Here is a 23,812-nt window from a genome sequence, read left to right on the forward strand (position 1 = left end):
TTCAAAAGCAGCTGCGCATGGACTTCATTTATAAGTAAAGGTAAGACCATAATAACGTTTTTTTTTATTAAATGTGCTTTTCATGATGGTATGCTTACATCACACTCAAAACGCAGGCCTAAATTTACTGCATGCCTTTGGTAAGCGCCGGAGTGAGAAGAGGTTTTAAATTAATTACCGCCCCGGCACCAATTCAAGGAAATACGGTAGACTTCCTTTTATTGTCATTCAAATTTGAACTTTACAATACAGATAAGAACGAAATTCCGTTGCATTAGCTCGTTGTAGTGCAGGATAAAAGAGCAATAATGTGCAGATATAAATAAATAGATTATTGTACTGATAAATATATTGCACTTTTTCATGTGCATCCACGTTTATGGATGTATGTTATAGTGTCTTTATATTCCAGCGAGTTAATCCGTTTTTTTGGGGGGAATTAAGGGATTAAGAGATACGTGTAGACTGCAATATGACTCAAGTAAAAAACACCAAAATGTTATATGTTCCATTGAAAATATAGAACATTACACAAGGCGCTCAAAAATCTATCAAAATGTTTTAGCACAAGTTTGATGGATTGTACTGCGCTTCAACATACGATTATTTTTATGGTGTGTGTATAAGGTAAGACATATTATCTGGCGTTTTGTTTCGCAATATAAACTTTTCTTACCTGCTGATCTGTATTTGGGATCTGCATAAATCCTAAAAAATTAGCCCGCGTCCACCTTTATAGTCCGTGGGGACACTGTAATCGATAAGCTTTTTCTTTTTCTATTGTCAGGTTCAAACACCGATGACATCTATTAGACAAGACAAGAAGCAAAGGAATCAAACAGAGACAGGATTCAATTTAGCTCATGAGGAGAAACGTCTGGGGCTGCACACTCAGCTACAGCCTCCCACCACGCTCTGAAGGCAGTCCCAACGCGCTCCTCCTTTATTTGGGCATTTTCTGATTACATTACATTACATTACGCAGCTGCTCCTAAGGGGTTGGGGGTTCATAAACAGTTCAAAGAAAAGGTGCCTGGAGCGGTGTCAGGTTTTCCCCCTCTCTGCTTTGTAGACCTCGGGTCATGACAAGGTCATCCTGTGGCTTTCCAATAGATCAAAGAAACCGACACCTCCACGTCGCATCCCATCGCACACAGTGGAGGTTTACAAGCGGTAGGCCTTTTGCATGATAAGAACAAAGACAGCTTTTGTCTTCTCGCAGGGCAGCCTGAACTCATGGGAAAACAAGTTACAATTATTCTGACATCTATACCTTCTTGTTATGGGACATTCATCCTCCACTCTTGCCATTTCTAATATAAAGTAGTGTAAAGTTCTTACTTATATCTGTCAGTAAACTCGCCATGAAAGCGCTAAAACATACCGGTATAGTGAGTTTACATTATTCACCCAAGTAACTTTAGTTATTAGAGAGTCCCGGTCGGACGGTTTTTCACGGGACACATTTCCGGCGTTGTTGTTGCACTAGTGAGCCACGGATGAGGAGATGCTGCTCTGTTATTGATTGAAGTAAAGTCTGAATGTCATTAAAACTGTTAGATCCATCTTTTGACACTTCTTCCACTCCCGTCCTTGCACGATACACCGCTACAACAAAGATGACGGGGAGAAGACGCTGCCGAAGGTGAGCCACGTAAATAAGACCGCCCACAAAATGGCGCATCCTGAAGCGACTGTCAGAAAGCGGCTTGAAGATTGTCTGTAAAACATCATCTATGCAACATTTTGACCAAAGAACCACCACTACATGTTATGTAGACCAGTGTTTTTCAACCACTGTACCGCGGCACACTAGTGTGCCGTGAGATACAGTCTGGTGTGCCGTGGGAGATTATCTGATTTCAGCTATTTGGGTTAAAAATATTTTTTGCAAACCAGTAAATGTAGTCTGCAAATTTTGCGTTGTTGTTGAGTGTCTGTATTGTCTAGAGCTCGGCAGAGTAAGTAAGTGGCAGCTGGTAGCTAACTGCTTTGTAGATGTCGGAAACAGCGGGAGGCAATGTGCAGGTAAAATTGTGTCTAATGCTTTAACCAAAAATAAACAAAAGGTGAGTGCCCCTAAGAAAATGCATTGAAGCTTAGGGAAGGCTATGCAGAACGAAACTAAAACTGAACTGACTACAAAGTAAACAAAAACAGAATGCTGGACGACAGCAAAGACTTACTGTGGAGCAAAGACGGCGTCCACAGTGTACATCCGAACATGATGTGACAATCAACAATGTCCCCACAAAGAAGGATAAAAACAACTGAAATATTCTTGATTTCTAAAACAAAGTAGATACGGGAAATATCGCTCAAAGCAAAACAGGTAGCCGTTACAGGAAAATACCCAAAAAAGAGTAAAAAGCCACCAAAATAGGAGCGCAAGACAAGAACTAAAACACTACACACAGGAAAACAGCAAAAAAGTACACAGTACACCTACTTTGAGACAAGAGCTATATTGATGCATGCTTGGTTATGGTTTAAATTCATATCCAACAATTGCGACAACGACTTTTTACTGTCAATTGAGTTTTGTTTTTTAATGATTTCTGCTGGTGGTGTGCCTCCGGATTTTTTCAACGCAAAAAATGTGCCTTGGCTCAAAAAAGGTTGAAAAACACTGAAGTAGACCACAAGGAAGTGTTTCAATTTAGTAAAAATTATAATAACATGACTAGGGCTGCAACTAACAACTAATTTGATAATCGATTAATCTGTCGATTATTACTTCGATTAATAATCGGATAAAAGAGACAAACTAAATTTCTATCCTTTCCAGTATTTTATTGAAAAAAAAACAGCCCACTGGCACCAAACTGGCACCATACTTATTCTGATTATTGTTTCTCAGCTGTTTGTAAATGTTGCAGTTTATAAATAAAGGTTTATAAAAAAATAAAACAAAAGCAGCCTCTGCGCATGCGCATAGCATAGATCCAACAAATCGATGACTAATTTATCGCCAACTATTTTTATAATCGATTTTAATCGATTTAATCGATTAGTTGTTGCAGCCATAAACATGACCCCTTTAATGCGCCCTATAATCCGGTGCACCTTTTGTATGAAAATAGACCTGAATAGACCCGCTCATCAGCAGTGCGCCTTATGATCCGGTGCGCCCTGTGGTCCGGAAAATACGTTACAAACTGAGTGGTGTTATAGTATTTTGAGAGACATCAAATCAACATTTTCTGTTGTCTGGTGTGTTGCTGTGGTTTTAGGTGGCCGCCAGTGTAAGCGGCCGGTGAAGGCGTTCGAGATGTATGACACAGACACACGCTCATGGACAACGCTTCCAATGCTGTCGTGTAAGTGTTCCTACGCGGGAGCGATATGGGACACTGCCGGGAGGCTGTGTTTGCTGGGAGGACTGCGGCAGGGAGGAGGACATCAGAGCTCAAAGTTTACCAGGAACGTCAGCATTTTCGACACTCACCGAGGTACGGCTATAAACTTTTCACTTTCCAATTGCTTGATTTGTTTTCAGCCTAAGGCAGGCAGTTACGTCGGTCAATTGCACTTTTTAAGACTTGACTGAAGGAAATGTTTGGTCTTGTGTGTCTTTAATAGGCATTTACGCCATCTATCCACAGTGTTTCTTAGACATTTGTGCTGTCGCTTTTCATTCTCTCTCTCAAAGCGGAGGCACAAGAAAGAGACGAACCATCAATCACAGTTGAATGAGCTACTGAGTGGCAACAGAGTATTGGGTCACTAGCCAGGTTTCAATTTGCACTGATACACATATCTGTACCGTTACTATTCTGATACCAAAGCTCAGTTTCTTTAACTCAGGTGTCCCCAAACCTTTTGACTTGGGGGACACATTTGGTTAAAATCACATCTGCCGTGTCCCGTCCAAGGTTTCTCATTATTCCCATTGGGTTGAGTTTTTTCTTGCCCTGATGTGGGATCTGAGCTGAGGATGTTGTTGTGGCTTGTGCAGCCCTTTGAGACACTTGTGATTAAGGGCTATATAAATAAACTTTGATTGATTGATAAAATAATTTGGGCAGTGCCCGGGCTATCTATTTGTACTTTTATTTATATATATATATATATATATATATATATATATATATATATATATATATATATATGTATACATATGTACAGTATATATATATCTATATATATATTTATTTATGTATATATATATCTATATATATATAGATATATATATATCTATTAGAGACGTCCGATAATATCGGACTGCCGATATTATCGGCCGATGAATGCTTTAAAATATCATATCGGAAAAGTCAAAAAGTAAAATGTATGACTTTTTAAAACGCCGCTGTGTACACGGACGTAGGGAGAAGTACAGAGCGCCAATAAACCTTAAATGCACTGCCTTTGCGTGCCGGCCCAATCACATAATATATATGGCTTTTCACACACACAAGTGAATGCAAGGCATAATTGGTCAACAGCCATACAGGTCACACTGAGGGTGGCCGTATAAACAACTTTAACACTGTTACAAATATGCGCCACACTGTGAACCCACACCAAACAAGAATGACAAACACATTTCGGGAGAACATCCGCACCGTAACACAACATAAACACAACAGAACAAATACCCAGAACCCCTTGCAGCACTAACTCTTCCGGGACGCTACAATATACACCCCCTGCTACCCCTTACCCCCCCCATCCCCCCACCCCCCCCCCACCCCCACCTCAACCTCCTCATGCTCTCTCAGGGAGAGCATGTCCCAAATTCCAAGCTGCTGTTTTGAGGCATGTTAAAAAAAAATATGCACTTTGTGACTTCAATAATAAATACGGCAATCCCATGTTGGCATTTTTTGCCATAACTTGAGTTGATTTATTTTGGAAAACCTTGTTACATTGTTTAATGCATCCAGCGGGGCATCTCAACAAAATTAGGCATAATAATGTGTTAATTCCACGACTGTACCTGTATATATCGGTATCGGTTGATATCGGAATCGGTAATTAAGAGTTGGACAATATCGGAATATCGGATATCGGCAAAAAAGCCATTATCGGACATCTCTAATATGTATATTTATATATATATATATATATATATATATATATATATATATATACTGTATATATATATATATATATATATATATATATATATATATATATATATATATATATATGTATATATATATATATATATATATATATATATATATATATATATGTATGTGTGGGAAAAAAATCACAAGACTATTTCATCTCTACAGGCCTGTTTCATGAGGGATTTCCTCAATCCTCAGGAGAAAAAATCTCCTGAGGATTGAGGAAATCCCTCATGAAACAGGCCTGTAGAGATGAAATAGTCTTGTGATTTTTTTCCCACACATACATATTACGCTCTACCACTGTATCGAGCACTATTTTTTGGATAATCTAATTAAGACATATATATATATATATATATGTGTGTGTGTATGTATATATATATACAGTATATGTAAATTAAATGGTAAATGGGTTATACTTGTATAGCGCTTTTCTACCTTCAGGCTACTCTTAGCACTTTGACACCATTATCACATTCACACATTCATTCTTACACTGATGGCGAGAGCTGCCATGCAAGGCCCTAACCACGACCCATCAGGACCAAGGGTGGAGTGACACAACGAACATGACTAGGAGGGCGGAAGCCGGGGATAGCAACAGGAACCCACAGGTTGCTGGTACGGCCGCTCAACCAACCGAGCCACGCCGTCCCCATATATATGTATATATATATATATATATATATGTAGAATATATAGAAACAAGTAGTATAGCAAATGGATGGCTGGATGTTGTTGTCAAGACAAACATTTCTGTACTTCCAGCTTCTGTTTACTGGCAGGGTAGCTCAAAATAAAAAAATCTATTATCTATTTCGACAAAATCTATATTGAGTATATATGTATGAGTATTGTGTATCTCTTATATTGCATTATAATATTTTATATTGTATATCATTATTTAGAATGTATAACTTATATTTATTGTTAAATTAAATGTATTATTGATTATATTAACTTCATTTTTTTTATATTGAATATAACACACTGGATGGATGGAAGGATAACACACCACAAAGTAGCATGTATACAGAATGGGGAGAATGAATAATAGAGAAATAAGCGGAAGATGGGGTGATGGATGGATGGATGGATAACACACCACAGAGTAACATGTATACAGAATGAGGAGAATGAATAAAAGAGAAATAAGCGGAAGATGGGGTGATAACGGTCATTATATAATAATAAGGTGATTTTTCAAGAAGCCCACACACAGACAAGGCGTACAATATCAATATTTCCACGTGCACGTGCATGGAGCGCACCATACACTGTTTCTCCCACTTTCATTTCAGGCATAGATGAGATGGGAGATGAGCTGCAGATGGGATGCTGGCAATGAGGAGGGGGCTGAATTATAAGATCACAAAACAGATTGCTTTATTACAACCCATCTTCAGCAATATCTTCCCACGCCCGAGCTCATGTGGTCATCCAATCTGCTGTCATTCAGTAATTTTCTATTACATTTCTCCTTTATACCGCTAATAATAAAGCACCCGCCATGTGGGCCTTCTGCAAGAGTTGTATTCCTCCGATAACACACATGCTACCAAAAACACAAACTGGGAATACAAATAAATATGGAGAAGGACTAAGAACATGTAGTCTGTCTATCTTGTGGTATCTTATCTTGCAGACACCGTGCTTATGGATTTATTCGCTCATGATTTTAACACAACTTCATTCTTCTCAGCACTGTGCAGCATTGCAGTGTTGTGTCTGTTAAACAAGCAACACCCAGGCAGTGAAAACATGTCCTTGGCAAAGGTTAGAACCACAAATACTGCAGCCCCGCCTCCATGCCAGCCAGCCAGCTTGTTTTTATGTATTCCTCCACTATCTGTATGACTATTAACCTTTATTTGGCATGTTTATGTGCAAAGCGCAAAAAGGTATCGCTGCCTTAAAAAAAGCTATCTCAGTAAGATTTACATCAATCAAACCTGGCCCTCTCCCAACTTCGCTCCGAAGAATAATTTATGCTTTTGCTTTCTTATCATTCTACAACGTCGGCATAAAGTTAAAATATAGACTTCACCAACTTGGATCAGGATTATCTGTCAAATACTTTAACTTGGTTTTAACAGCACATGTTCAGCCATTCATGTTTCATACTTCCTTCAAAAGGGTTGCAGGTGAGCTCTACACCAGGGGTGTCCAAACTTTTTGATTTGGAAGCCGCCTTTGGCTAAAGAAAATTTGGCCAGGGGCATGTGAAGTAACTATATATATACTGTATGTGTGTGTGTGTGTACATATTATATTATATGACGGATATATAATTACTATATATATAATGATTGATGATAAATTGAACTGGAAATTGTCAGAAAAATTGTATGTAAATTATCAAAAAACGCTCCGTTCTCTGAGTTCCCAGTGTCTTTGTTGCACCAAGCCAAAGGCTTGGAAAATTCCGCTGTGTACGATGGGAGGAGACGGGAGGGCTTATCTATTGTGATCCAAGACTTGCCCAAGCTCGATCCAGGACCAGCCCAAGCCCGAGGCATCTTTTTCTTTTGTGTTAATGTGACCGAAAACAATGGCTGTTTACATACCCCCAGCTGTTGTTGTGTAAACAGGGAATATCCAAGTAAAAGAGGAGACGTAAACCTTTTTTCGTCAGAGCGGGCTGGAAACTGTAAAGAGTACAGACCAGACGTTTCTCCTCAAATTGAGCCAAATTGATTTCTGTCTCTGTTTATTTCCTTGCTTCTTGTCTTGTTTAATAGATGTCATCGATGTTTGAACCTGACAGAAATCTCATGTAAAAAATATACAACATAAAGTAGCAAGAAACACGTCAATAATGAATGAAGCAAAACATGTTCTAGACCAAAAATCACTTCATATTCTCTACTGCTGACTAGTGTTACCATATCTGAGTTATTGTGTAGAAATATGGGGAAATAACTACAAAAGTACACTTCATTCATTAACCGTGTTACAAAAAAGATCAGTTAGAATAATACATAATGTTGGATATAGAGAACATACAAACCCTTTATTTATTGAATCAAAAATATTGAAATTCCACGACATAGTGAATTTGCAAACAGCTAAAATTATACACAAAGCAAACTATAATCTGCTACCCAAGAATATACAACAATTATTCTCAAAAAAAGAGGAGAAATATAATCTTAGAGAAAAATGTAATTTAAAACATTTGTATGCACGCACAACACTTAAGACCTTCAGTATATCAGTATGTGGAATTAAATGATGGAATGGACTAAGCAAAACAATCAAACAATGTACTAATGTAATCCACTTCAAGAAACTCTTCAAACTTAAAGTGTTTACAAAGTACAAAGAAGAAGAACCGTGATAAACATTCTGAATTTATTTCATCCATCCATTCATTTTCAAACTAATCTTACTCATCTCACCATATGAAATGTAACTTACTTCACCAAGTATTATTTATTTATTTTATTTTTATTGTGATTACTTATGGAGTATATTGTGAATAAATTGAGAACAGGAAGTGAACAAAAGTTTTAGCAACTGTTATGTAAAAGAAAAGGGGTAGGATTAAATAAGCTCTGCTTCCTCCTACTCCTTTTCGAAGATGTTGAAAAGTGATACTGGAAATCGTGTTGTATGCTTGCATTTTCGAAATAAACTCAAACTCAAACTCAATATAATGGATATATCATTAATAAAATTGGTCATTAAGAGAATGGAAAAGTTCAACTCCTACCTTGTTTACTTCCGTGACGACCTTATTAAAGTTTTGTAACCAACCAAAAATATCAAGCAGCTAAAATAGGCAAACATGGATAAGTGTGGAGAGAGTTGTTTACATGTTTCCCATCATCCTTGTCATACTAATGTCTGATAAATATCACATTTTACTTGCAGTGTGAACAGTCAGATGGAAAAAAATCTGATTTTGAAAAAAAATCGATTTGGGCCACTTTGGCCTGCAGTGTCAACTTAGTCCCTGATGTTATTTGTGGTGATAGGCATTCTGTTTAGTACCAATGGTTGTGAAGCTGTGACGCGTAACAGGGGCTTAGTAACTGATGAACTGATGGTGTGTGTGCGTGTGCAGGGAAGTGTGACAGTTTTCTATTAACTGTCCAACAATCAATAAAATTGATAGATGTGCATTATATGTGTATTTTGTATTAAACAGTCACATAGTTCATTGAACACGATCCATATGGTATGGTATCATTTGTTTTCCTAACATGCATACATTTACATGTGATACATTATATAGATTTGCAGGTTCTCACTTCTCTTTACAACATGTCCGAAAAGGAGTAGGAAGAACCTAAGCTTATTTAATCCTACCTCGTTTTTATTTCATATCAATTTCTAACACATATGTTCACTTCCTGTTGCCATCTTGTAACACAGTTTTCATTCCATAGTCAATTCCAAATACAGCAGTTCCCTTTATAAGTCTTAAAGGCCTACTGAAATGATTTTTTTTTATTTAAACGGGGATAGCAGATCTATTCTATGTGTCATACTTGATCATTTTGCGATATATGTGTATTGAATGCAGTAAGGTATGTGAGATTGTTGAAATGTTGTTGAAATGTACACATCCAAGTACGAAATAAATAAATAATTGAATTGAATTGAATTGAATTGATATTGCTATATTTTTGCTGAAAGGATTTAGTAGAGAACAACGACGATAAAGATCGCAACTTTTGGTATCTGACAAAAAAAAGGCTTGCCCCTACCGGAAGTAGCGTGACGTAGTCAGTTGAACATATCCGCAAAGTTCCCTATTGTTTACAGTGATGGCGGCCAGAAGTGAGAGCGATTCGGACCGAGAAAGCGACGATTTCCCCATTAGTTTGAACGAGGATGAAAGATTTGTGGATGAGGAAAGTGCAAGTGAAGGACTAGTGGGGAGTGGAAGCGATTCAGATAGGGAAGATGCTGTGAGACGCGGGTGGGACCTGATATTCAGCTGGGAATGACTACAACAGTAAATAAACACAAGACATATATATACTCTATTAGCCACAACTCAACCAGGCTTATATTTAATATGCCACAAATTAATCCCGCATAACAAACACCTAGGTGTTTGTTATGCTAGCTCCTAGCTCCTAGCTCCTAGCTCCCGTCCATATAACCCCCCAATACAATTCAAACACCTGCACAACACACACAATCACTCAGCCCAAAGGACCGTTCACCTAACCCAAGGTTCATAAAGCTTATATATTTACCCAAAGTTACGTACGTGACACGCACGTACGGGCAAGCGATCCAATGTTTGGAAGCGCAGCTGCGTACTCACGGTACCACGTCTGCGTCTGTGTATCCAAATCAAAGTAATCCTAGTAAGAGTCTGTGTTGTCCCAGTTCTCTACAGGCGTCTGTGTATCGAAGTCAAAGTCCTCCTGGTAAGAGTCTCTGTTGTCCGAGTTCTTCGATCTTGACTGCATCTTTCGGGAATGTAAACAATGAAACACCGACTGTGTTGTGTTGCTGACTTCCCTCGCAAAATACTCCGCTTCGCACCGACAACTTTCTTCTTTGCTTGCTCAGCTTCTTTCTCCTTAATGCAATGAACAAATTGCAACAGATTCACCAACACAGATGTCCAGAATACTGTGGAATTATGAGAAGAAAACAGAGCTATTTTGTATCGGCTTCAATGGGGTACCGATACTTTTGTTTCACTGGCTACGTCACACGCATATGTCATCTTCCAAAGGCGTTTTCAACCTGAAGTTTAGCGGGAAATTTAAAATTGCACTTTATAAGTTAACCCGGCCGTATTGGCATGTGTTGCAATGTTAAGATTTCATCATTGATATATAAACAATCAGACTGTGTGGTCGGTAGTAGTGGGTTTCAGTAGGCCTTTAAAATCAATTCTGATTCTCATAATGAGATGAAGTATATACAATTTTCAATAAAGTTCAACATATTAGTCAACATTGTTCTTCTTTGTACTCAGTAAACAAAGTTTGAACAACCTTTTGAACTGAGTGCTTTTGTTTGATTTCTTTGCTTAATCTATTCCTTAATTTAATTCCACATACTGATATGATAAAAGTCTTAAGTGTTGTATGTGCATACAAATGTTTTAAATTATATATTCCTCTAAGGCAGGTCTGGGCAATTATTTTTGATTCGGGGGGCCAAATTTAGAGAAAAAAAACGTGTCTGGGGGCCGGTATATCTGATTTTTAGGAACACTAATACAAAACCTCACAATAATGTCTGATTGAATGCTAAAAACGTTATGACACTTTTTTTTTACTGAATGAGACACCCAGAATGTACATGAAAATAAAGAATGTGGGGTTTACAATATTAACTATGAACGATGAAACACTGAATATTGATAACAAATGAATGAATGTCACAGACTCTCTCGATTGACATATTTTACAATCGAGCGAAAGGCAACAAAAATGCAACAAACACAGCGAAATATGAACGTGAAGGGTAAAAAAAACCCACTTACAATCTGATACATCTGATATATCACTAAGCTGTAGAACTTTGTTGTAAAAATCTCCTTCCGCGTCTGTCCCTGACACCCGCATTTCAGGCTGGCTGCTCTGGAAACACTCTGTGGAAACGCTCCCCACCCACACTGCTTGGTGCCTCGTCTGAGCTGCTGTGACTTAGATTACCATAGTAACTAATTAGATTACCATAGTAACTAGTATATTAAAGATTAAAGTACCAATGATATCATGCAAAAGCGCAGATTCCGACCATTGAAATACTTTGTATAGTTCAAGACTTACGGTCATTTGAAAACATTTATATTGAACATCATAATGGCAGCTCCAGTTTCCATCTTAAAGATCTAAAAAAAAATATTTGGGAATGTCCGGCGGGCCAGATTGAAAAGATCACCGGGCCGCATGTGGCCCTCGGGCCTTAAGTTGCCCAGGTTTGCTCTAAGGTTATATTTCTCCTCTTTTGTTGAGAAGAGTTGTTGTACATTATTGGTTAACGGGTTATAATTTACTTTGTACATAGTTTTTGCTGTATGCATATGCACCAAATCATTAAATTTTAGTAATTTAGATTTCATATATAAAGGATTTGTATGTTCTCTATATCAAACATTATGTATTATTCTAACAGCCCTCATTGGTAACACAGTAAATGTAGTGAACTTTTGTAATTATTTCCCCACATTTCTACACAATAACTCAGATATGGTAACATTAGTGAGCAATAGAGATGTCCGATAATATCGGACTGCCGATATTATCGGCCGATAAATGCTTTAAAATGTAATATCGGAAATTATCGGTATCGGTTTCAAAAAGTAAAATGTATGACTTTTTAAAACGCCGCTGTACGGAGCGGTACACGGACGTAGGGAGAAGTACAGAGCGCCAATAAACCTTAGAGGCACTGCCTTTGCGTGCCGGCCCAATCACACAATATCTACGGCTTTTCACACACACAAGTGAATGCAAGGCATACTTGGTCAACAGCCATACAGGTCACACTGAGGGTGTACGTATAAACAACTTTAACACTGTTACAAATATGCGCCACACTGTGAACCCACACCAAAGAAGGATGACAAACACATTTCGGGAGAACATCCGCACCGTAACACAACATAAACACAACAGAACAAATACCCAGAACCCCTTGCAGCACTAACTCTTCCGGGACGCTACAATATACACCCCCCCCATCCCCCCACCTCAACCCCGCCTACCTCTACCTCCTCATGCTCTCTCAGGGAGAGCATGTCCCAAATTCCAAGCTGCTGTTTTCAGGCATTTTAAAAAAAAATAATGCACTTTGTGACTTCAATGATAAATATGGCAGTGCCATGTTGGCATTTTTTTCCATAACTTGAGTTGATTTATTGTGGAAAACCTTGTTACATTGTTTAATGCATCCAGCGGGGCATCACAACAAAATTAGGCATAATAATGTGTTAATTCCACCACTGTATACACTACCGTTCAAAAGTTTGGGGTCACATTGAAATGTCCTTATTTTTGAAGGAAAAGCACTGTACTTTTCAATGAAGATAACTTTAAACTAGTCTTAACTTTAAAGAAATACACTCTATACATTGCTAATGTGGTAAATGACTATTCTAGCTGCAAATGTCTGGTTTTTGGTGCAATATCTACATAGGTGTATAGAGGCCCATTTCCAGCAACTATCACTCCAGTGTTCTTTTTTTTTTGCAAATATTTTTATTGAATTTTACAGTTAAAATCACATTTAACAGTCATACTTTGGTCACGCAAAACCTACATAAAATCACACATCCACTCATACCCACTCACATGCACACTTGAGGAGAGAGGTGCACTTAAACTCCAACAATTCAAGGTTTACAGTATAAACATTATTAGAAAAGATACCCAGATATTGTATATATTTATCCATCCATCCCGCTCTGGCTCAGGATCAGCAGGCTATCCAGACCATAGCAAGATGGATGAACATTCCTCTGCATCAAGGATCCTCAGGAAGTGATCCCAAGATCACCTCTCGAGGGCCTTTCCACCGTTCACACTTAAAAAAGAAAAGGAAAGTCACAGAAGTTGATCAGATGTAAAACAATACAAAATAAAAAGTCACAAAAAGTAAATACATAAATATGCAAGTAAACCGTGGGAAGGCCATATCAGAAGTAACAAAAAACAAACAAACAATAATGTATGATCAATACAGAAAATAATAAAGATAATAAAAAATGCATACACCTACAAAAAAGATGGCAGGTTTTTTTTGTTTGTTTTTTCTTAAATGTCTAAATTATGATTCAATATATGTCAGTAAAGGTTTCCAGGTTTGTTCCCATTTATTCATACTTGCAGAGTTTATAAATCGTATTCTTTCAAGAGTCATTACATGCACAAGTTCATTTAGCCAGTTCCTGAAGTTGGGTGCAGATGGGCTTTTCCAGTCTTTGAGAATGAGTCTTTATGCCAAGACCGTCCCAAGCAGCAACACGGCTGTAATATATTTTGGAAGTTTTTGTGTTTCTGAAGACCACCCAAACAAGATTATATCCCTGTCAGGGACAAGTTTTCTCTGATATACCCCCGAGTAAAAAAAGAAAATGCTGGACCAAAATGATTGAATAATTGGACATTCCCAAAACGAATGAGACAGTGATCCTTCAGCAGATTTACATTTATCACAAAGTGGAGATGTATCAGGATAACATTTGTGTAATAAGACTTTGGAGTAGTAAAAACGATGAATCACTTTAAAATGTATGAGCCTAAGTCTGCTGTTAATTGAGCAATTGTGAATTTGAGAGAGTGTCCGTTCCCATTGCTGTTTGGGTATTGTTATTCTTAGTTCCTGTTCCAAGGCTCTTTTAACACCGTCTGCTGATGTCATGGGCATAATGAAGCAGCTGGCAAATTTGGCGATAAGCTTTTTACTTGTGGGTGATACATTTAGTAATTCTAAGAGAGGGTGTTTTTCATTTACCAGATGATACTTTGAAATGTTTTCTTTAATACATTTTTTGCCTGCAAATAGCAAAACCAACTGAATTGGGACAACTTGAACTTGATTCGCAATTGCTCAAATGATGCAAGACTGTCCTCGACAAACATGTCTTTTATGCATTTAATTCCATTCAAGTACCAGTTAAAAAAAATTCTGTCTGTTATCGATGGAATAAATGCATGATTGTGAGACAATGGTGAATACATAGTTACATTGGAAATATTCAATTGTTTTTTAATTTGAGAAATAATTTTGATAGAATTTCTTACTACTACACTATGGCTTGTTGATTTAAGAGAAGAGACTGGTTTAGTAAAAAGTAAAGATAGCAATGATGTGTGAGGTTTAACTAATGACTGCAGTTCCAATTTCAGCCACAAGGGAGCAGAATTAAGTGATTCATTCTTTGGGAACCCCATCTTCCAATAGGTCAATGCGTTCAGATTTGATGCCCAATAATAATTTTTGAACATTGGGAGACCCAGCCCCCCTTCCCCTGTAGATCTGAATAAGTGCTTTTTAGATATTCTGCGTTTTTTATATCCTCACACAAAATCTAGAACTAAAGATTCAAGTTTTTTGAAAAAATCTGCAGGAATTAGAATTGGTAAATTTTGAAAAAGATAGGTACATTTTGGCAGGGTAATCATTTTGACAGCATTCACTCTACCCAACATAGAGAGGGGTAGGGTCTTCCAATACTCTATACACACTTTCAATTTCTCAAAAGCTTCAGTAAAGTTCAATTTTAGTAATGATTCATAATTTTTAGATATTTTTAAGCCGAGATAGGATATATAATTTTCTGCAACTTTAACTGGGTTTTGACTGATCTTAACATTATCTCCAAGGAACATAAGCTCGCTTTTGGACCAGTTTATTTTGTAACCAGATATTTTACCAAAAGAGTCTACATATTCTAAAAGAAGTGGTAATGCAATTTCTGGCTCAGTAAGTGTAACAAGTACATCATCTGCATAAAGTGAGATGAGACTCTCTGATGTGCCCACTGAAAATCCCTTAATATTAGAGTTCATTCTTAAACCAATAGCCAGTGGTTCTAGGGCCAAATTGAAAAGTAAGGTCTCACGCCACGATGTAATTCAAAACTATCCGATATTACATTATTAGTTATGACATATGATTTTGGTGCAAAATAAATTATTTTAACCCATTTTATAAAATTTTCTCCCAACCCAAATAATTTGAGAACATGAAGTAGATAAGCCCACTCAATTGAATCAAAAGCTTTATGAGCATCCAGAGTCAGGACGGCTGCCTTTTTGTTTCCTATGCAGTCCGAGTACAACAGGTTCAATAATCTCCGTACATTGCCAAAAGAAGGTCTGTCCGGGATAAAACCAACCTGATCCGGATGGATAATTTCTGTTATGTGGTTGCTTAACCTTGTTGCGAGTACCTTAGTTAGAATCTTATGGTCTAGATTGAGCAGGGAAATAGGTCTATAATTGGCTGGATCGAGTGGATTTTTTCCCTTTTTTGGTATTATACATATATGAGCTTCATACAAAGAGCTTGGAAGTTTATTGTTTACGAAAGAGTCATTTAACATTCTTAATATTATAGGGGACAGTATTTCACTAAAAGCTTGATAAAACTCTGCACCAAATCCATCTGGACCAGGGCTTTTATTCACGGAGAAAGATTTCAGTGCTTTTAGCAGTTCTTCAGTTGAAATAGTATTGTTTAAAGAATTCTGATGGTTTGGACTCAGTTGAGGTAGATTTAATGGAGTAAAAAAATCATTTAAATCATTAACCGATATAGCTGAACTAGATTTATATAATTCTGAATAAAAGTCTTTAAAGACATTGTTGATATCCTGTAAATCTGTACATGTTTCACCTGTTTTTGAGCATATTTTGTGGATAGCAGCTTTAGCTTGATCTCCTTTGAGCTGTCTAGACAGAAGTGTTTGTGGTTTATCAGATATTTCAAAATGTTTTTGGTTATTTTTCAGTAAGAGTTTAGATACTTCCCCGTGAAGAAGAGAATTGTATTCATTTTTCAGTTTCAGCATCTTATTATAGTCAGACTGCAAAAGAGAATTTATATGAATTTCTTCCATTTCTTTAATTTATTTTTCCAGTTCTTTATGCCTTTTTCTTACTTCTCTTTGTTTTGAGCTTTCAAATGAAATGATATATCCTCTCACAGTAGCTTTAAGGGCTTCCCACAATATAGAGTCTGAGACCTCTCCGTTATCATTCACCTCAATAAACTCTTGGACAATCTTGTTCATATACTCTTTAAAATCTTCATATAATAATAATTGTGGATTAAATCTCCATTTTTGTTTGGTTTTATGGAGATCAATTTGGATCTGCATACTCATAGGGCTGTGATCTGAGATGAGTCTACTGTGGTACTCAGGATTGCTGACATTGGAGAGAGCAGAAGCTTCTACTAAGAAGTAATCGATTCTTGTGTAAGAATTGTGTACAGCGGAGTAAAATGAATACTCCCTTTTATTAGGATGTTTTGTTCTCCATATGTCTATGATATTTCTTGATCTCATAAGATTATTAATGGTTTTAGTTGAGTTAGCAATTACATGAGATTTAGTTGACAATCTATCTAAAGTGGGATCCAAAAGGCAGTTAAAATCACCACCAATGTAGATATTAGAGGAGTTATCATCAGGAAGTAGACCAAAGACTCTATGATAAAAGTTTGAGTTATCTGTGTTTGGTCAATAGATATTCAAAAAAGTTGCTGGGTAGGATGTAATATGACCATTTAATAAAATAAATCTTCCGTTAGGGTAAATTATTTTTGATGTAAGTATGAAAGGCACATTTTTATGAAATAAAATGGCTACACCTCTAGCTTGTGAAGTAAAGGGTGCATGATAAACCTGAGATATCCAGCTAGCTTTAAGTTTGTGTTGGTTGTCTTTACAGAGATGCGTTTCTTGTAAGAATAAAACATCTGCTTTTAATGAATTTAAGTGTGAAAAAACCTTCCCTGCTTTAATATTTTTAGCTAAACCCCTGACGTTCCATGAAACTAGTGTCATTTTTTTCTTATAAGTTGACATTAAAGTTTTTTAGGGTATTTTATCTTTACGTGAAAAAAAATCCTTAGTAATTGGCAAGTTGAAATATAATTGTGCATCTCGCTCCTCCACATTCATGCTCAGATTCACACATACACAACACTCACACCCCATTGTTCCCCCCTCCCTCTGCCCCCATCGTGTGTAGTTCGATGTTTTGGAGTGAAATCTCCATGGTGATGTTATCCATACGACGTCGTGTTGGTCGATTCCCCCAGTCCAAAAGTCCCCCATCCCCATCTTCAGGCGCAGGGCGCATGCTAGTAGTTGCGTTCACTGCTCCAAGCACTAGCTCAGCAGCGAAGTGTTTTCTTTTTTTCCTGCGTCCTCCGGTGAAATAAACATCAGTGAAAAAAGTGTATTTCTGCTTTATGCTGATCATAAGCCTTGTGTGGTGGAGCCGTTGTTGATGATTAGCCACTAAGATGTTTTATAATGAAAGTCTTAGTGTCTGTAGGAGAGGTAAACACCTTTACCTGGTCGTTGTACTCCACATGCAGGCGAGCTGGAAAACGCAGCATAAACTTGATTTCCTTCTCCCGCAGCGTGTTCATTACCTCTCGAAAGGCCCGTCTTTGCGCTGTCACCTCGGCAGTGTAGTCTGGAAACAGGAAGACGCGCAGGCCGTTGTAGATCAGCTCCTGGCCGCGACTCAGTCGAAGAAGTAGCTCCTTGTCCTGGTAGAAGTGTATCCTTGCGATGATGCTCCTGGGGGCGCTTGCCGTCACCATAGCGAGCGAGCGGGACAAAAAACTATTTCAACCAACTATATCTTCTTCTGTTACAAATGCAATAGACAATTGACTGGTGTGCTCCTAAGACAAAATAGATATTCTTTATGTACACAAAGATAGTGCATATTTAAAAAAGTCATCAAAATAAAATCTAAGTTAGTCTTTTCCTTCTTGACTTGTTGGACTTCTCCGAGCTGCAGGTGAGTCACATCTCCACTAGGAGAACCTTCTCCGAGCTGCAGGTGAGTCACATCTCCACTAGGAGAACCTTCTCCGAGCTGCAGGTGAGAAGTGGACTTGAAGTGGGTGTGGCATGGATGATTGTTTGGCGCCCAATAAAAGACTTGATGGAGGATTCTTCAGTCAACCTTACCTGGCCCGGACACGGAAAGGATTGACAGATTGATGGCTCTTTCTCGATTTTTTTCACGGAAAAAAATGAAAGCAACATTCTTTAAAATGGAAGAGGCTGAAAAAAAAAGCGATCGACTTTCACGAGCTTGTCACTTTTCCGCCTTCGAATATGTAAACAAGACGACTTTAAGTACTGCATTGAGGACCAGTGTCTCTACGGAATGGTGGTGAATGTCCACCAAAAGGATGGGACATGTTTTGGGTGCCTCGACCACACGGTCCACACAATGTTGGTTTGTTCCTCATGTTTGAACTGGCCACTGTGCACGCATGTTTGATTTTTTGTGAATTATTTGTCATATGCTTTTTTAAGGCACTTTGCAATTAATGTTTTGGTCCTTGCTAGACAGTTAAAGGCACTGCTTGTAGTATGTTGGATAACATTGATTACAGTATTCAGCCTGTGTTCCTATACCATCCTTTTTAATTGGTGATGGTATTACTGCTCCCAAAGCACATAATTTCACAGTAAAGTCCACTTCAGTGGAATTCAACATCCTGTTTGCAGCCCCTAAACATTCACTCCCTGTAATTGTTTTGGTTTTTGCACCGAAAAAAGCAAAACCTGTCTCATTGTCACTGCTGTGTTGAAATTTAAGTTTATTATTGTTATTGTTCGGGCCAGGTAAGCGTAACCTTACCTGGCCCGGACACGGAAAGGATTGACAGATTGATGGCTCTTTTGTCTTCTCCAAGCCAGTGGTGGTCCACCACCACTGGCTTGGAGAAGTTACTCGCTCCAAACAACTTTGGTATCAGGTCCGCAACGAAATCCGTAAGTCTTCCCTTTTCTTCTTGCTCTGGTATCCCGACTAGTTTTAAGTTATTACGTCTTGAGCGCCCTTCCAATTCGTCAATTTTAGCTGCCAATTCCTCATTGCTCTTCTGCGTTTCAGTCAGTTTTTGTTCGAGCGCTTCGATGCGGCGCTCATGTTCGGAACCTTGCTGCTGCATGTCATCCACTCTGTTGGTCAATGCCGCTTGCTTGCTTGCTTGTAAGAGCCTCAAGCTTTTCCTCAAGCATGTCAAAATGTTTGTTGATAGCCTCGAGTATTTTATCCAGCAACTTCTCCAAAGTTGATGACGCCATCTCAGCGCCAGCCTCGAGCTCGTTTACGGCCACAGGTGACTCTGATTGCTTCCCTCTTTGTGTCTTGGGCATAATTATTGTTATGTTGTCTTGATAGAGTATAACTCACCCAGAGTGATAGGCATGCATATAGTTAGCCAAGCGTTGTAAGTTTTAAATTTAAAAAAAAAGCAGAATTTGAGTTAAATCTTAAAGTTTTCACCGGAGTTACCGCAGAGGCAAACTACTGCTTGCGCATCTTAACCACGCCCACCTCACATCACTCCAGTGTTCTAATGGTACAATGTGTTTGCTCATTGGCTCAGAAGGCTAATTGATGATTAGAAAACCCTTGTGCAATCATGTTCACACATCTGAAAACAGTTTAGCTCGTTACAGAATGTACAAAACTGACGTTCCTTTGAGCAGATTGAGTTTCTGGAGCATCACATTTGTGGGGTCAATTAAACGCTCAAAATGGCCAGAAAAAGAGAACTTTCATCTGAAACTCGACAGTCTATTCTTGTTCTTAGAAATGAAGGCTATTCCACAAAATTGTTTGGGTGACCCCAAACTTTTGAACGGTAGTGTATATCGGTATCGGTTGATATCGGAATCGGTAATTAAGAGTTGAACAATATCGGATATCGGCAAAAATGCCATTATCGGACATCTCTAGTGTTATGTTGGATGTTCAAACACAGCAGAGAAATGTGTGTTCCACATTCACTCACAAAAAAAACCCACGTGCGTTTTGATTTTTGATGGTCAATTCAGAGTGGCATTAAGGTCCTTTTATCCCTCATTTCAATAGATGTTTCTAGGTGATCAGAACATTTGAGAGTTTTCTGGAATTTCCTTTTATCATTTTATTACATGTGTTGCACACTGCATCCAAACTTCATGTGCAATATAATATTTTCATAATGTGTGCTGGACTTATTCCAGCCTGAGAACAGAAGTGCTTAATTCAGTGGGAGAATATGCGGGAAAACATTTCTTTTTACAGGAAAACGCCCACACTTGGTCTTGACCTGTAGTGTTCCCTACGTTTATTGTTTATTTCTGTTCCCAGCGCTTCTTTCCTCACCTTTCTTAACCTTTCGGTTGACTACGTGCGCTGATTATTTTCACCTGCCTCTGATTAGTGATCAGGAGGCTCACTTGCTCCTGATCGCTAATCAGAGAGCTATATATATATATATCTGTGTCACAGCCTTCAGGGCAGGTTCTGCTATGTTTTCAGTTTCTACTGGCATTAGTTACTGCTAGCTGTACACTGCAAAAAGTCAGTGTTCATAAACAAGAAAAAAAAAATACAAAAATGAGGGGTATTTTATTTGAACTAAGTAAAATTATCTGCCAATAGAACAAGAAAATTCGGCTTGTCAAGACTTTCCAAAACAAGTAAAATTAGCTAACCTCAATGAATCCAAAAATACCTTAAAATAAGTATATTCTCACTAATAACAAGTGCACTTTTCATGGTAGAAAAAACTTTTTAGACCTTTTTGCTCAATATGTTGAAAAATATTCTTAAATTAAGTAAATGCTAGTGCCATTATCTTGACTTAATGATATGCGCTCGGCATCATGATTTTTTTTTTTATGCTTGAAGTAAGAAATTATTACTTTAAAAAAGTAGTTTTATACTTGTGAGTGTTGATGACACAGCTTTGCAACACTTGATATTCTAGTTTCAAGCATGTTTTACTCAATATAGGTCATCAAATCTCAGCAACAAGCTATAATATCTTTCTGAGATCATTTTGGACCAAAACCCTTAAAACAAGTAAAACACTCTAATATAAAATCTGCTTAGTGAGAAGAATTATCTTATCAGACAGAAAATAAGCAAATATCACCCTTATTTGAGATTTTTAATCTTACTTAGATTTTAGTTTTTGCAGTGTATGCACTGCAAAAAGTCAGTGTTCAAAAACAAGAAAAAAATATAAAAAAATTAGGGGTATTTTATTTGAACTAAGCAAAAATATCTGCCAATAGAACAAGAAAATTTGGCTTGTCAAGTAATTCCAAAACAATTAAAATTAGCTAACCTCAATGAACCAAAATATACCTTAAAATAAGTATATTCTCACTAATAACAAGTGCACTTTTCTTGGTAGAAAAAAAAAATATGAGACCTTTTTGCTCAATATGTTGAAAAATATTCTTAAATTAAGTAAATGCTAGTGCCATTATCTTGACTTAATGATATGCACTCGGCATTTCATTTCTTGAAAACAGCAAACTTATACTAAAAACTCATTTATTGTTCTTAATGGAAAGGCAACAAGGCAACCGCTTGTTACTCTCGGGGTCTCCTAGCCGCTCAGGAAAATCATATTGTCTAAAAATGCATTTTTTCATCGATAACATGACATCATTGAGCCAAGTGCATGCTCTTTTAGTCAATTAGTGCAATATATACAGCCCGGCACCCGGCCAAAAAATTTTTAATTGTAATTTTGAAGAATTAATTTTAATGTGCATGAACTATTTCTGTTCAAAATTGTTACAAATGTCACATGTTAAATGTTTAGATATTAACTGTCAGTTTACTTTACTGTGCCAACTGTACTACTTTATGAGTACATATTTTCTATTGTTTCATTGAAAATAAAACAGCAAAGTCCATTTGGCTGTCATCTGTTTTAATTATGAGACACAATTGTGTCAAAGTCATGATTTTTTTTTTCATGCTCGAAAAAAGAAATGTTTACTTTAAAAAAGTAGTTTTATACTTGTGAGTGTTGATGACACAGCTTTGCAACACTTGATATTCTAGTTTCAAGCATGTTTTACTCAATATAGGTCATCAAATCTCAGCAACAAGCTGTAATATCTTACTGAGATCATTTAGGACCAAAACACTTAAAACAAGTAAAACACTCTAATATAAAATCTGCTTAGTGAGAAGAATTATCTTATCAGACAGAAAATAAGCAAATATCAACCTTATTTGAGATTTTTAATCTTACTTAGATTTCAGTTTTTGCAGTGTATGTACTGCAAAAAGTCAGTGTTCAAAAACAAGAAAAAAATATAAAAAAATTAGGGGTATTTTATTTGAACTAAGCAAAAATATCTGCCAATAGAACAAGAAAATTTGGCTTGTCAAGACTTTCCAAAAAAAGTAAAATTAGCTATCTTCAATGAACCCAAAAATGCCTTCAAATAATTATATTCTCACTAATAACAAGTCCACTTTTCTTGGTAGAAAAAACAAACATGAGATCTTTTTGCTCAATATGTTGAAAAATATTCTTAAATTAAGTAAATACTAGTGCCATTATCTTGACATAATGATATGCGCTCGGCATTACATTTCTTGAAACCAGCAAACTTATACTAAAAACTCATTTATTGTTCTTAATGGAAAGGCAACAAGGCAACCGCTTGTTACTCTCGGGGTCTCCTAGCCGCTCAGGCAAATCATATGGTCTAAAAATGCATTTTTCCATCGATAACATGACATCATCGCGCCAAGTGCGTGCTCTTTCAGTCAATTAGTGCAATATATACAGCCCGGCCCCCAGCCAAAACATTTTTAATTGTAATTTTGAAGAATTCATCTGAATGTGCATGAACTATTTCTGTTCAAAATTGTTAGAAATGTCACATCTTAAATGTTAAATATTAACTGTCAGTTTACTGTACTGTGCCAACTGTACTACTTTATGAGTACGTGTTTTCTATTGTTTCATTGAAAATAAAACAGCAAAGTCCATTTGGCTGTCATCTGTTTTAATTATGAGACAAAATTGTGTCAAAGTCATGATTTTTTTTTTTATGCTTGAAATAAGACATTTTTACTTTAAAAAAGTAGTTTTATACTTGTGAGTGTTGATGACACAGCTTTGCAACACTTGATGTTCTAGTTTCAAGCATGTTTTACTCAATATAGGTCATCAAATCTCAGCAACAAGCTGTAATATCTTACTGAGATCATTTAGGACCAAAACCCTTAAAATAA

At 37.2% G+C, this 23,812-nt stretch overlaps 1 protein-coding gene across 1 annotated transcript in view; it reads left to right on the forward strand.

Moving 5' to 3' along the window:
* The window catches only part of klhdc8a (kelch domain containing 8A), a 76,194-nt gene that overhangs the window by 38,351 nt on the left and 14,031 nt on the right, over nt 1-23,812 (forward strand). Inside the window, exon 5 of the mRNA XM_062045281.1 lies at nt 3,234-3,452. Coding sequence (XP_061901265.1) covers nt 3,234-3,452 — 219 coding nt within the window. The remainder of the gene's footprint in view (nt 1-3,233; nt 3,453-23,812) is intronic.

The sequence above is a fragment of the Entelurus aequoreus genome, linkage group LG01, assembly GCF_033978785.1.
Source record: "Entelurus aequoreus isolate RoL-2023_Sb linkage group LG01, RoL_Eaeq_v1.1, whole genome shotgun sequence".
NCBI lineage: Eukaryota > Metazoa > Chordata > Actinopteri > Syngnathiformes > Syngnathidae > Entelurus > Entelurus aequoreus.